Here is a 15750-nt window from a genome sequence, read left to right on the forward strand (position 1 = left end):
AAGGGGGATTGAGTTGGGCTCAGGTATTTGTTAGGGACTTTTCGTTTTTCGACGACGGATGGTTCTGCGACGGTTGTTCAGCTAAACATTGTCGTTTTCAGCACAACGAAAATTCATCCCAAGTACTGTCGTAGAAATTGATGGACGACCGTCCTCAAAGCTGCCGCATGCGCAGATGACGCCAAATGTCATCTTTACCATCGCAGAACCATCCGTCGTCGAAAACGAAAAGTCCCTATTGTAATATGAGTGTCAACTCAATTATTAGGTTTATCATTAACAGCAAAGTATCAAGCGAGGGAGCTGTTGAACCATAGAGAAAGGACAACACCCACACAAAGATAGAAGTTAGAAGTAGAAGTTAGAACTTATAGCAGAAAAGTCAATCTAACTCTAAATAATTAATTCTGTTTTTTTCTTTTCCAAAGAAAGCGACAAACATGGCGAAACATCTCAGACGTGGCAGAAGCCAGGGAGTCGTTCAAAACAACGCAAAAGTGTTACATTGTGACATTTGTAACGCATCCTTCTCAAGAAACCATTACCTCCTGGAGCACATGACGGTACACACCAACGAGAAACCTTTCGTCTGCCAAGACTGCGGAGTTTCCTTTTCGCAAAGAAGCGCCCTCAAGTCGCACTAAGGAGAGACCGTACCTCTGCAAATGCGGCAAGTCCTTCACCTTAATACAGAATCTTAAACGACATCAGAAGGTTGACATGAAGGAGAGGCCCTATAAATGCGATAAGTGCGGGAAAACCTACTCGATGCGCTGGAATCTTGACCGGCATATGAAAGGTCACGGTGAGGGGTTGGTGTGCGACAACTGCGGAGTGTCCATCTCGCAAAGAAGCACTCTCAAGATGCACAAACTTACCCGCACTAAGAAGAGACCATACAACTGCAAGAATTGCGGCAAGTCCTTCCCCATAAAACAGAATCTTCAAAGTGACTCGAAGAAGAGGCCCAATCAATGTGACAAGTGCGGAAACGCCTTCACAATGTGCTATAATCTCTCCCGCTATATGAAAGTTCACGGTACTACGGAGTTGGTGTGCGACAGCTGGGAAGTGTCTTTGCACAAACTTACCAAGACTAAGGAGAGACCATACAAGTGCAAGACATGCGATAAGTCCTTCCCCATGAAACAGAGTCTTCAAAGACATCAGACGGTTCACACAAAGGAAAGGCCCTATCAATGCAAGAAGTGCGGAAACGCCTTTTCGATGCTCTTTAATCTCTCCCGGCATATGAAAGTTCACGGTAGGGGGTTGGTGTGCGACAACTGCGGAGAGACATTCCGGAGGAAGAGCTCACTGAATAAACACATGAGGAGTCACGTGAACCCGTTCGTCTGCGACATCTGCGGAAAAACGCTCTCACACCACAGCAGTCTCAAGGAACACCTGAAGCTTCACAACAACGAAAAGCCGCACGTCTGCGACGAGTGCGGGAAAGCGTTCACCCAAGGTGGCGGTCTCAAGGCACACTTACGAGTCCACACACTCGAGAAGCCATACAAGTGCGACCTGTGCGACGGAGCCTTCTCTCGGAATAGCACATTGAAGGTGCACCAAAGAATTCACACAAAAGAGAAACCGTTCCAGTGTGAGAAATGCCCGAGGGCTTTTGCGTGGCGTCCAACACTGGTGCGCCATATTAACATTCACAACAATGAAAAACCGCATTCCTGCGAAGTGTGTAACAAAAAATTTGTACTCTGCACGGATATGAGAAGGCACATGCGGGTTCACAGGAAAGACGCACAGAGTTTTGCCTGCAAAATTTGCGGTACGACTTTTGTGTATCTTTGTGACTTGCAAAGACATCGAAAATCCCACTTAAAGGAAAAAGGCTCGGATCGCATCAATTCTAAAAAATGTTTCACGCGTAGTTCAAACCTGAAAAGAAAAAAAATCACAAAACAACATTGAATAACCCAACTTGAACTGTTAAAGGAACACGTTGCCTTGGATCGGTCGAGTTGGTCCTCGAAAAGCGTTTGTAACCGTTTGTTACAAAATGCATGGTCATACCTCATACATATTTTTATGATCGAAAGTTGAATTCTCACCTATCTATTTATTCAACATCAGGTGCCAAATCCTATCTTTACTGTATGACTGCCTGCACCTGAGTATTACCGCATGGTAAATAAGCATGACAGTTAAACTGACGCCCTCGCAGCCTGGGTGTCAGTCTATCTGTAAATGCACTTAATTACCTGGGAACTGTTCCCCGAGTGATGCATGCGCATTCAAGTAAAAAGTTGTTATTGTACCAGACATTGACTTGGCCTAGTTAGGCCTTAGTGTTGAATTCGACGAGAAATTTAAAAGTAATGTACTGAGAAATATATTTTATGGTGAAGTATTTTGTTTCTATTGAATTTCATGTAAAAGGGCTATTTCTCAAAATATTGAGGGTGTGCAATTTTAAAATCTGAATGTTTAACCACTGTAATTGCAATATCTGGAATTTGATTTCCAAACACATGGTAAAAGAAGTCACTGGACACGAGCTTGACTGGACACCTTTGGTTAAAGCAGTTTTTGAGTCTCACTTGGTGTATCCCAACATATATGCATTAAAGTAACAAACCTGTGTATATTTGGACCCAATTTGTCATCGAGGTTGCAAAAGAATAATGAAAGAAAAAACACCACTGTTGCATGAGTTTGTGTGCAATAAGATGCCTACAAAAACATTAAAAGACGAGGACTGAAGCCTTTTAATATTTTGAGTACAAAATGACCTCTTTCTCAAAAACTACTTTACACATGTACTTCTGGCTAGGGGAGCCGTTTCTCACAAAGCTTTATACTATCAAGAGCTCTCCATTGCTTGTTACCAAGCAGGTTTTTATGCTAATCTAATAATTATTTTGAGTCGTTACTAGTAGTGTCCAGTGCCTTGAAATGTTTAAAGTTGTTGTAACAGACGTAGATATGATTAGACCTAAGTGAGTGAATACATGAATTTGATAATTGTTTTTAAAATAATGAAATTTTTCTACAAAGTATTTTTCCCTATTGAACTTAATTGTATAAGATCGCTATTTTTCTCAGTGTTGAGGCTGTGTTAGTACTTTAAAGCCATTATACACTTGCGGTAAACAGTATTGTCCAAGTCCCACACTTCATGAATCACAACTTATATATAAAATAACAAACCTGTGAAAATTTAGGCTCAATCAGTCATCGGAGTCGGGAGAAAATAACGGGAAAACTCACTCTTGTTTCCGCGGGTTTCGCAGTGTCATGACATGTGTTTACTATAAATCTGTAATTCTCGCTATCGAGAATTGAAATTGTGTTAATGTTTTCTCACAGGTAAAGCATTTCATGGAATAATATTTCAAGAGAAGTCTTTCACCATTACCTTCTGTAAACCCTGTAGATTATTTGTAAATCGATTCCGAAAGTGTCAATGGCTTTAATTGCAAACTGTTGGTTTTCCAATTTAGGGAGACACTATATTGTTGTTTTTATTAAGGATCTGTGGCACCTGAGTGTTGTGAAAATTTATAGTACAAAGCTGTAGATGGTAATGGTGCATTGTTTGAAATACTGAAAGAACCTAGATAGAAGTACTAGCCATTTGTTGTATACTGGTTTAATTTATATACTCTAACCTTTTTACTTATTTATGGGGTTGATCCGGCCAGTTAGAAAAACTCAAAATTGTAAAACTTGTTAACTACCAATGCATGTAGGCAAACTTTCTAAGAAAGATGCAATAAAAGTCACATGTGAATTTTTCAGCTGAACAAAGTCGTTGTGTGAATTGTCATTTTAGCCTTTGAGAAAGACTACTGGAATTGACGTCAGTAATAACTATTTTGTTGCATGTTTACTAATGTCCTTTTGTTAATTGGCTTGAAAGCAGACTGTGGGCCCCCCCCCAAAAAAAAAAATGGGAAAAAAAGCAACGGAGAGCAGTTGATAGTAAAACAAACTTTGTTAGAAAAGACTTCCTCATGCTCTGAAGTTACAAAGTTTTTGAGAAACGGGAAAATTTTCCATTTAAGTATTGAAGACTTCAGGGACGAAGTCCTTTTATAGTTTTGAGGCACCTGAAAGGGATAACTTTCCGTATGAGGCCACCACTTTTTCACACATTTTTACAAAAAGGGATATCTCATCATTGAGGTAAATCAGATACTATATTATTTCATATCGAATGAATAAGTGGTGGCGCCATACGTAAACTTTTCCACTGAAAGCACACAAAATGCAACGAGGGTGTTTTAGTCTTTAATTATTTTCTTGCAACTTGCACACAGGTTGGTTATTTTATACATATTTAAATGGGGATGCACCATGCACCAAGTGAGAATACAGGTCGTGTCAGTATAGTGTGCCTTTATAATCGCTACCCCATGCATGCCCAAGGTTCAATGGTTCAAATGATTCAATGAACATCCTCCATGGAACAACAAACTGTGTCCAACAACCCCCTCCCCCCCCCCCTCCTCATGGCCACAGGCTAATAACACCACCACACACAAACAACAACGTCCCAAAAATTATCGACGTAAGTCAACATTTTACAATGACCTTAATGAGGCTATAGGTCAGCGATACGTGTTTAATCGCTTCCCCAGACATTGAGATTAATTTGTTTGTCCGGTCACAACCCGCTCCCACCGGCCCAACTAGGACCTGTGTGTACACCACTGAAATCTACTATCAGTGGCCTCCCTACACACACTACTTCCATTACAACACCGGCCGGATCCACAGATAAAAAAACTGACCAAATGTGCATGCTTTGTTTGTTCAAAGAATAACATGTGCCGATCGAACCACACCACCACGACTAAGTTTCAAGTTGCTAGCTCCCCTACCATACATACCATACTGCAGAGAGTCTAGTCCATCTGCGAGTAGTTTGTTGAAACTTCACGAAACTTTGTAAAGAAAAACTGCACTGAAAAGTACAGCCGAGAGCAGCAGTCACCACGTTCATAGACGTAAGTATTTCAAAGTTTACCGTTGGGTCAACGATCATGGAATATAGACCTACACAATGGAGGTACCTACACATAGTTACTAGTATGCTAGTATACACTTGATTAGTTGCGATAACGTAACCCTCCTGCCTACGGCGTAGCGCCCAGGAGGGTTACGTTATCGCAACTAACACTTGATACAGATCTCATTTTAGCTGCATGTCATGGTTCTATTCTACTAACTAACAATATTATCCAATTCTACCTCCGGCCATGCAACCACGCAGTAGATTTTCGAGAGACTTCTCATTTCTGAAAAGACCGTACCCGCGTGCGAATGAGCGGAACGTAGAAACGGCTGGCACCCCCCCCCCCCCCCCCACCACAAGTTTGGTCTGTCTATGATCCTTTATCAAGTTAACTGTTCTCAAATCTCAATTGCATCTTTTTGACGTTCAACTGCTTCCGCTATTTGTTTTTACAGGCCAAAGCATAGAGTGAGACCTGATTTTGAGACTTCACAACTTTGTAACATTAAAACTGCAGGAAATAAAGCTGTCAGAGTTGATGCATGTAGACGTAAGTATTTCAAAGTTTTCACCTTTGGTTATGAATATTATGATTGATACAATTTATAATAATGCCCTACGATCTGCACCTTTTTGACGTTCTACTACTTCCCTGTGTTGTATAGCCCCTATACAGCTGAAAGGACCAGATGTTTTGAGATTTCACACAACTTTTTTTGTATGGAAAAAAGTGCATTGCAAAGGAAGTACAGCCGCGGGCAGCCTGCCGTAAACGAACCACGTATATGCTGTTTGTAAAGAAGAGGTAAGTTATTTCAAAGTGGTTCATTTTGGAATATAATTTATGTTCTATAAAAGTTATAGGCCTTTTTATCCACTGCATCCTTTTTTCACTCAACTACTTCCCATGTTGTAGGGGGCCTACTGGTTTGTATTGACAATTCTACATTTTAGTGAAGAAAGTTTCTGTATATCGTGCTACATCATGCATCTTTTTTGATTCATTATGAAAGAAAACAGGATTTGGTTTACTCGAATGAGATATTAATTTTGGTAAATTGAACCATGTTAGTAACCTACCTTATTGCATGCTGCATGGTAAAACTAAATAAGTGAGTGAAAAAGTGATGGCAGGATACAGAAAGTTTCCCCATGTTTATTCCTATGCTCCTATTCTGTAAACCTTTTGCCCGTGTGTACGTGGTGCAGTGTATGTAGGACACAAAATTCAATATCCACACTTAGATTGACATTAAACTTACACGATTTGAAGATAATGATGATTAGAAAGCTTCACTTAAAATATAACTTGCTGAGGTGCTGTAGTTTTGGGGAAAGTAAAACTAGTCACGAAAACAACTTTTGACTCAGGAGATGAAAATTATTTTAGCGTGTAAAATTTATTTTCGTGACATTGATTTACTATTTTTCTCAAAAACTACAGGACATCAGCAAGTAGTATTTCAAGGTATAGCTTTCTACCATCATTATCTTCAAGCGGTGTAAGTTTAATGCAAATCTGTGGACATTGTGTTTCAAGTGTCCTTCAAAAAGTACCCAAATCAACAATTTAACCCTATAGATACTGGTCAGGGTAGTCAACAATTTTGTCCACCAAACTGTGGGTTGGCAAACTGTGGAAAAGTTTGACTTACTCATGATGTTGTAGCATAAATCCCTTCCAAGCATGGAGATAGAATTAAAGTGATAGTCCCCCACAACAATGGTGGAGGTTATAGCTGTATTTGAACCTTCAACCATTCCTATCATGCTTCACGACTCCATGCACTGAATGAACTAGGCAACATGACCTTTCCTTTCTAGCCGATAATAGGGACTTTTCGTTTTCGACGACGGATGGTTCTGCGACGGTAAAGATGACATTTGGCGTCATCTGCGCATGTGTCGGCTTTGAGGACGGTCGTCCCTCAATTTCTACGACTACTTGGGATGAATCTCCATTGTGCTGAAAACGACAACGTTTAGCTGAACAACCGTCGCAGAACCATCCGTCGTCGAAAACGAAAGTCTCTAATGACTGTACGCTACCACCACTACCAGTTTTTTTAGATGCACAATTTTATACAAAGCTCAGAGGTCAACAAACCGATTTGAGATATGGGTCACACATTACTATGACACTGTTACCTTTTGTAGTGTTGGATGTTGTGGTAAATTTGTCCCTATATACATATTTATAGTTATTTAGTTTTATAGTATTTATGTAGTGATTGCCATTCTAGTTTGTGATCTGCAATGGGAGACTTTTGGGACGCTAGGTGGCAGCAGACCAACCAGGTAAATTTCAATTGTTTGTGTAGCTCTGAGCATGCGCATTTTACCAAGAACAATGGAATTTACCTGGTAAGTCTGCAACACCAAGCATCCCAAAAGTCTCCTTTTGATTTGCTCTACATAAGTGACGGCCACTTGCTTTTCGAGTTCATGACATCACAGTGTTATTATTTGATTTGGTCACAGGTCACAGAACTGCTCAAGGTTCTGATATTTACAAATGAGTGTCGCATGTCACCATTAACAGTATTTTGTTTCTTTCTGCAGAAACATAACATTCGGAAAGTTGGCAGTCGGAGAGAAAGTATGATTTCGCTTATTAAGGAGAAGCTGATCAAGTGGAACTCTCTCATGGAGAAGTGACTAGGGGAGGAAAGCAGACTTCCTTTAATTGGAGAAAGTATGACTTCCTCAAGAAGTACGCAGTAGAAGGGCAAGTTGGTAGTCAAAGAGACAATATGAATCCTATTATCAAAGAGGAGCTGATTCAGTGCTGTATTTGTGGACTAAGCATTCCTTTCAAAACGCATTTGGAAAAAATTAACAACTATGAAATGCCATACTTCTGTAACATTTGTGACAAGGAGGGTTCGTCACCGGAAGGTAATGTGGCTTCCACCATCAAATCTGAAGTTGGCTTGCATGGAGAGAATGGGAATGCCGCACTTGGAGACGTTTGGAATTCCTTCAATAAAGAAGACGGAGGAACTAGAATTTCCTCACTTGGAGATATTGGGACTTCGCCAAGAAGTGTTGCAGTAGAAGGGAGAGTGGACAGAACTTCCACACTTGAAGAAGATCGAATTAGTAACTCAGGAAGTGATTGGGAGGAGAATGGGATTCCTGTTCTCAGAGACTTTTGGACTCCCTCAAGAAAGGAAGCTGGAGTTAGCAGAACTTCATCATGTGGAGAAGACCTGACTTCCTCAAGAAGTCCTTATGGATGGAATGGAACTTCAAGACTTGGAGAAGATGGAACTACCCCGAGAAGTGACTTTGGAGTGAATGGAGCTTCAGCGCTTGGAGAGGTTTGGACTTCCTCAACACTTGAAGCTGAAGGGAATAGATCTTCCTTAATTGGAGAAGACCTGACTTACCCAAAAGGTGTTGCAGTGGAAGGGAAATTTGGCGACATTCGTGACAAGGAGGGTTTCTCACAAGAAGGCGGGAAGGCTTCGGGTTTCGAATCTGAAGTGGCCTTGAATGCGGTGGACAGAGCTTCTATACTTGGAGAGGACCTGAATTTTCCAAGTGTTGCAGGAGGTAATGATGCTGGAAGCGATGCTTCCTCAATTAAAGAAGAAATAACTTTCTCAAGAGCCGATTCTAAGGACTATTTCATCTTTGGAGGTTATCTTGCCCCCTTGCCTGGACAGGATAATGAGAATTCCTTGCTTCGAGGTGATGATCCTATTGTTAAGGCTGAAAATGCACCTTGGCATGATGACAATGGGAGCCATTCTACAGCACCAAAAACATCTTCAAAAGTTCTACAGCTGGTCATTAAAGCATTTTCTCCTAAGAGTTTCTTTACATGTCAAATTTGTGACAAAATCTTCACCCGTGCTTTCTCCCTTAAGAGACACCAAAGAGTGCACAACAACGAAAGACCCTTTGGTTGTGACATTTGTGGCAAAGCCTTCTCATCTAGTTACGGTCTGAACCGACATTTAAGAACTCACATAAGTAAAGACAAAACTATCTCCAAGAAATCCTCAACCTCAGATGTAAAGTGCAGAATTTGTAGCCAATCCCTTCCCGACGAAATTAACGACCTTGAGAAGCCATATGTCTGCAACATTTGCGACAAGAAAGGTTTCTCACAGGAAGGAGGAAAGGCTTCTGCCGTTGAACCTGAAGTGGCCTTCCATGGGGTGGACAGAGCTTCTAAACTTGGAGAGGACTTGAATTTCCCAAGTGTTGCAGGAGGGAATGGAGCTTCCTCATTACCAACGACTGCACTTAAAGAAGAAAAAACTTTCTCAAGAGCTGATTCTAAGGACTATTCCATCCTTGGAGGTGATCTTGCCCCCTTGCCTGGACAGGATAATGAGGGTTCTCCACTCCAAGGTGAGGATTCTCTGCTTGGCGGTGATAATCCTACTGTTGAAAATGCACATGTTCTACAGCTGCCCAAAAAAGCAATATCTCCTAAGAATCACTTTACATGTGGAATTTGTGACAAAATCTTCACCCATGCTTTCTCCCTAACAAGACACCAAAGAGTGCACAACAACGAAAGACCCTTTTGTTGTGACATTTGCGGAAAAGCCTTCTCGTCTAGTTACGGCCTGAACCGACATGTAAGAACTCACATAAGTAAAGACAAAACTATCTCCAGGAAATCTTCAGCCTCAGTTCCTGATCTTTATCCTTGTAAGGTCTGTGGAAAAGGCTTCTCAAATGCGTTCAATTTGAAGAGACACGGAAATATCCATACATTGGCGGCAAAAGCAATATCCAAGGAATCTTCATATTCTGTCAAGCATCTCAAAACCTACCATGATGAGTGCAGAATCTGTGGCCAGTTTCTACCTGGCGCATCCTCTCTAATAAGGCATGTACGACAGGCCCATCCCGGGAGGAAACCTTATTCTTGTAAGATCTGTCGAAGAGACTTCTGGACTTCGTTCAATTTGAAGAGACACGGAGATCTCCATACATTGGCGACAAAAGCTATCTTCAAGGAATCTTCATATTCTATCAAGCATCTCAAAACCTATCACGTTGAGTGCAGAATCTGCGGCCAATTCCTACCTGGCGCATCCTCTCTTATAAGGCATGTACGACAGGCCCATCCTGGCAGGAAACCTTATTCGTGTAAGATCTGTGGAAAAGGCTTCTTGAATTTGTTCAACTTGACGAGGCACGGAAGTTGCCATGTATTGGCAACAACAGCTATTTCTAAGGAATCTTCATTCTCTGTTGAGCGGCTCCACACTTATGATGTTGAGTGCAGATTTTGTGGCCAAACTCTACCTGATGCATCTTCTCTTAAGATACATGTGCGACAGGCCCATCCTGGAGAGAAACCCTATTCTTGCATGTCTTGTGGAACCGGCTTCTCTAATGCATTCAGTTTGAAGAGACATAATAGAATATGTTGCCATGCAATGAAGGAAACTGATATCTCAGAAGAATCCCCAGATTCTCCTAAGGTTCCCTTCACCTGTGACTTTGAGTGTGGCATTTGTGGCCAGGTTCTACCAAGCACATCATCTCTTGCAAGGCATGTAGGAAAGGTTCATCCTAGTGAGAAAGCCTTTAACTGTACAATCTGCGGAGAAGGTTTCTCAACTATGTTCAACTTAGAGAGGCATGAAATCATTCATACAATCAAGGAAACACCTATCTTTAAGGACCCCCCAAACTCTGTGAAGCTTTCCAGTGATGTGGAGGATCAAACTTGTGGCCAGTCTCAACCTAGCCCAACCTCTCCAACAGGAGGAGACATTCCTGTTGAGAATGCATTATCTTGTGAGACCTGTGGAAAAACTTTTACACGTTTGTGCAACCTGAATAGACACAAAAAACTTCATAACTTCGATGATGGCGAAGTGACTGAGACAACACCAAGCAGTATCGAGTGTAGAATTTGTGGCCTATTTTTATGTAGTGGAGTTGCTCAAGAAAGACATTCAAGAAAAGCCCACCCTATCTCTACTACATCTCCTACTACATGTGCACAAATGTATACTTGTAAGTATTGTAAAGTAGAGTTCAATGGTTTTAACGATCTTAAGACACACCTACTAATCCACATGGATAAAGAGTTGGCATCAGATTCTTCAAATTGTGACGTTTGTGGCAAATACTATAAATTCAGGTACAGCCTGAAGAGACATCGAGTTACCCACATACTAAATACAAAAGGTACCGTGGAGAAATCACCTACAGTTACAAAGAGTCGCCATGTGAGTCAAAGAGGTTTGTCTGGCTCAGAGTCTAAGACTGATGATGCTTCTGGGCCAACACTTCAAAGCAGATACAATAACAACAACAACATGAAGAGTGATGACAATGGAGAGGCCCCCAGCCGCAAGAGGAGCAACTATGAGTGTGTCGCATGTGACAAATCCTTTCCTGGTTTGCTGTGCATACAAATACACATTGTTAATGTGCACTCACTCGACAAACTCTTTGCCTGTGAGATTTGTGGGAAGTCCTTCTTATGCCAGAGTACTTTGAGGAGCCATCTTACTGTTCACAATCACAAGGAAACAGAATTATCAAGCCATGCAAGGAGCTCTCCCCAAAAGCAGACAAATGTCGAGAACGAGAGATGTAACACAGTCCAAGTTCATCAAAGTCTAAACGAGCATGGTCAGGTTGGCAACAGCAAAGTGACCAATGTCAACGAATCTCCCTCCAACAGATGCATCGTAGAAGGTCAAGATGCTGTTCACATCAAGCAGGAACCACGTAGTGTGGATACCTCACAGGGTAGAGGCCTTTCTCTTGATGGACTCATTAAGACGGAGCTCTGTGGTGAATCCTCACAGGCTAGTTCTCCAGAAATGTGTCCCAAAGCTTCATCAAGCATAGATTGCCATCAAAGAGTTCAGGCAGATAAGGCATCCTTCAAATGTGGAATATGTGAGAAAGTCTTCACACGTGAATGTGATCGACGAAGCCATCGAAAAAGCATTCACACAAAGAACAAATCCTTTGTGTGTAAAATTTGCAGCAAGTCTTTCACAGAGAAATTCACCCTTTTTGAGCATCAAAGAATACACACTAAGGAGAAACCTTACAAATGTAATATCTGTTTAAGACCCATGCGATACTTGGGAAGCTTAAGGAAGCACATGAGGGTCCACAAGAAGGATGATCCTTCTTACCGCGAAGTTTATGAAATTTTAGACAGGAACCTCTCCAAAAAAGACTGCTTTGTTTGTGGCATTTGCAAGAAGTCATTCAAAAGGTTAGGAAACCTAAAGAGGCATTACTTTGATATCCATTCCAAAAAGACAACAATGTTTGACTGTGAGCTCTGCAACAAGTCTTTTATAAACAGGCAGAGATTGGATGCACATAAGTCTAGAGTCCATAACAGGGAGAGGCCAATGCTTTGTGAGGTGTGTGGCAAATCTTTCTTTTGCAATGAAAATTTAAAACTACATCAGCGAGTACACAATGGTGAGAAACCATACACTTGTAAGCTTTGCGGTACTTCTTTCAGTATGGCCAGCAGCCTGACGAGACATCTAAGGATCCATTCCAACGAGAAACCTTATGTCTGTGGTCGTTGTGGAAGGGCATTCTCTCAGGATAGCAGTCTTAAAAGACATCAGAAGGTCCATGAGAAACGATCTGCTTCTGAGCGGGATGCTGAGGCAGATAGCGAGGGTGATGAATCTGAGACTGCTTGGGCAGATGGTAAGGGTGATGTTGGTTCTGAGTCAGATGAGGTAGATGGTGAGGGTGATGATGGATCTGAGACTGATGAGGTAGATGGTGAGGCTAATGGTGGATCTAAGATTGATGAGGTAGATGGCAAGGGTGATGTTGGTTCTGAGTCAGATGAGGTAGATAGCGAGGGTGATGGTGGATCTGAGACTGATGAGGTAGATGGTGAGGCTAATGGAGGATCTGAGACTGATGAGGTAGATGGCGAGGGTGATGTTGGTTCTGAGTCGGAAGTGGTAGATGGTGAGGGTGATGATGGATCTGAGACTGATGAGGTAGATGGTGAGGCTGATGATGGATCTAAGACTGATGAGATAGATGGCGAGGGTGATGTTGGTTCTGAGTCAGATGAGGTAGATAGCGAGGGTGATGGTGGATCTAAGACTGATGAGGTAGATGGCGAGGGTGATGGTGGATCTTAGACTGAGTAGGTAGTTGGTGAGGCTAATGATGGTACTGAGACTGATGAGGTAGTTGGCGAGGCTGATGATGGATCTGAGACTAATGAGGTAGATGGTGAGGCTGGTGATGGATCTTAGACTGATGAGGTAGATGGTGAGGCTGATGATGGATCTAAGACTGATGAGGTAGATGGCGAGGGTGATGTTGGTTCCGAGTCAGATGAGGTAGATAGCGAGGGTGATGGTGGATCTTAGACTGATGAGGTAGTTGGTGAGGCTGATGGTGGATCTGAGACTGATGAGGTAGATGGTGAGGCTGGTGATGGATCTAAGACTGATGAGATAGATGGCGAGGGTGATGTTGGTTCTGAAACTAATGAGGTAGCTGACGAGGGTGATATTGGTTCTGAGACAGATGAAGTAGTAGATGCTGAGGCTGATGATGAATCTAAGACTGAATAGGTAAATGGCGAGGGTGATGTTGGATTCGAGTCAGTTGAGATAGATAGCTAGGATGATGATGGATCTGAGAACGATGAGGTATCAAATTTTGAAGTTGAAGCCGGTAATGACGACTTGCTTCAATCATCACAAATAACCGCTGACAGGGTTCGGTTACTTTTTGTTAGACATAAAACAGAATGTCATGAAAATAATTGTCGTCTCGGGAGATGAACATAATTTTTAGCACGTACAACATATTAATGGGACTCTCCTTAAAACATTTCTCTGTGATTTTCATTTTTTTTCTCAAAACATTTACGACTAGTAAAGGTGAAACTTCTACAGGTACCGTTAAATTATATTACCTTCATCTTCATTAACAGTTAGTAGGGAGTCAACTCATCTACAAAAGGTATCTCGCCCTTGAAGTATGTATTCCTCTGAGACAATTGCAATGACAAAATATTCCGGGCAAGTATTGTGTAGCAACCTCCAGATGGGCAAAACCTTGTACCATTGTGTTTAAACAAACACCTTCGCAAAACCATGTGATGTAGTAGTAGTCTGAGGAATTCAAACTTTAAGCAGTAACTTGTGATCAAGCGAGTTAACATTGTACAAAACATTATTCAATTGGCTTATCCACCTGACATCATTATCACAATAAACCTTTGTCATTTTGGGAGTCTACGCCCGCAAGTGTTATAAAGTGTCGTGCCCATTTGAGGATAAGCAAACAATAGCCGAACACCAGTAATAAGCGATATGCAAGAAATGGAAATTTGGTTGGTAGAACTGTTTTTTTCAAGGAAGAAATTTTGTGCTTAGCAAATTTTCGTGCCCCTGGGCCCAATTTCATAGAGCTGCTGAAGCACAAAGTTCTGTTTAAGCAAAATAATCCATGCTTAGTAAAATCAGAATACCGGCCAAGACTCCGCTCAATTGTTATGCCAAGTAAAATAGCACAATACAAGTCACAAGCAATGTATATGGCATGACATTTTGGCCAGTAACATGTGTAAAATAAGCAAGCTATTTTCGTGCTTAACCAAATTTTTTGCTCAAGCAGCTCTATGAAATTGGCCCCTGGTCTTTGACAATTATCAAAGGTGTCTAGTGCCTAAAAGTTAATATTTTCGGACACAATTTAGATTTGACCTACAGCTAATTAGCTTCTGACCTACTTGATTCCATCTGGGCCCAATTTCACTGCTCTGCTTACCGCCGAATTCTGCGCTTACAATCAGCATTCTACACTAACATGGTAAGCATGAAATTTCTGTGCTAGCTGTGTAAGCGTAGAATGCCTATAAATGTGGAGTACGCTAGTAAACAAGCCAAACGTCCCTGCTGAAACACGCATGGAGTAAGCACCGAATTCCCTGCTTCTGGTTCTTTGCTTCAGTAGGCAGAGCCATGAAATTGGGCGCGGTTTATGATATTCTAAAAGTTTAGTATTGGTATTAGTATTTAGTTTATTTCAGTTTAAGTATTTTGTCCTTATTTTTGAGTTTCATTCACTTTAAGTACTCGTATTTTAATAGTTAATGTGATGTAGTAGTAGTCTGAGGAATTCAAACTTTAAGCAGTAACTTGTGATCAAGCGAGTTAACATTGTACAAAACATTCAATTGGCTTATCCACCTGACATTATCACATTAAACCTTTGTCATTTTGGGAGTCTACGCCCGCAAGTGTTATAAAGTGTCGTGCCCATTTAAGGCAATGCATTTTTTGTGCTATAATTTTTTGGGTGCTATTTGACTTCCAAAATGGCGAGTGTAGCAGACAGTAGCCGTGTGTGACGCTGGTGAAAGATGAAGAGTCTGTGCTGCCAAATTGTTTGTATAGAAAACAACAGTTACAAAATAAATCTTTCTGAAGACACAGTGATTTTGTGTTAATGATATTAATGACATTAATTTGTGATAATTAGTTTTCAGGCATCTGAACATCTAAATTTGTGGTGGAATTTGTAGTTGATTTTGCATTTGAAATGTGTTTTATTAATAAATAATAATTATTATTTCTTAATAAACTGCAGGGCAGCTCTCCAAAACTGTGGTAGAAGACTCACTTTATTTAGAGGCTATTTTATTCTCGGCTGTTACGCAAGTTGCTATAAAATTCACGTTAAGATGCATTTATATCTCAAAGTATGACGCGAAATTGCGTGGTTTTCTTTTTACTTAGTTTGCAAAGTAAAAGGACAACCAC

The 15750-nt window shown here is 41.2% G+C and overlaps 1 protein-coding gene across 1 annotated transcript; it reads left to right on the plus strand.

The window, feature by feature from the left end:
• Positions 1–644: 644 nt before the first annotated feature.
• Positions 645–14320, plus strand: LOC117299562. Its single transcript, XM_033783112.1, has 2 exons — positions 645–1924; positions 7604–14320. The coding sequence occupies exons 1-2, from the start codon at positions 721–723 to the stop codon at positions 13108–13110; spliced, it is 6711 nt and encodes a 2236-aa protein (XP_033639003.1). The 5' UTR covers positions 645–720; the 3' UTR covers positions 13111–14320.
• Positions 14321–15750: the final 1430 nt, after the last annotated feature.

This window comes from Asterias rubens, chromosome 14, assembly GCF_902459465.1.
Source record: "Asterias rubens chromosome 14, eAstRub1.3, whole genome shotgun sequence".
NCBI classification, from domain to species: domain Eukaryota; kingdom Metazoa; phylum Echinodermata; class Asteroidea; order Forcipulatida; family Asteriidae; genus Asterias; species Asterias rubens.

What these genes read in the sequence shown, in the direction of transcription:
- LOC117299562 (XM_033783112.1), top strand. Translation starts at nt 721, where the DNA reads ATGAAGGAGAGGCCCTATAAATGCGATAAGTGCGGGAAAACCTACTCG. An exon ending in GAAAAGAAAAAAAATCACAA is followed by an intron (nt 1,925 to 7,603) that starts AACAACATTGAA and finishes TCGCTTATTAAG; the next exon opens with GAGAAGCTGATCAAGTGGAA.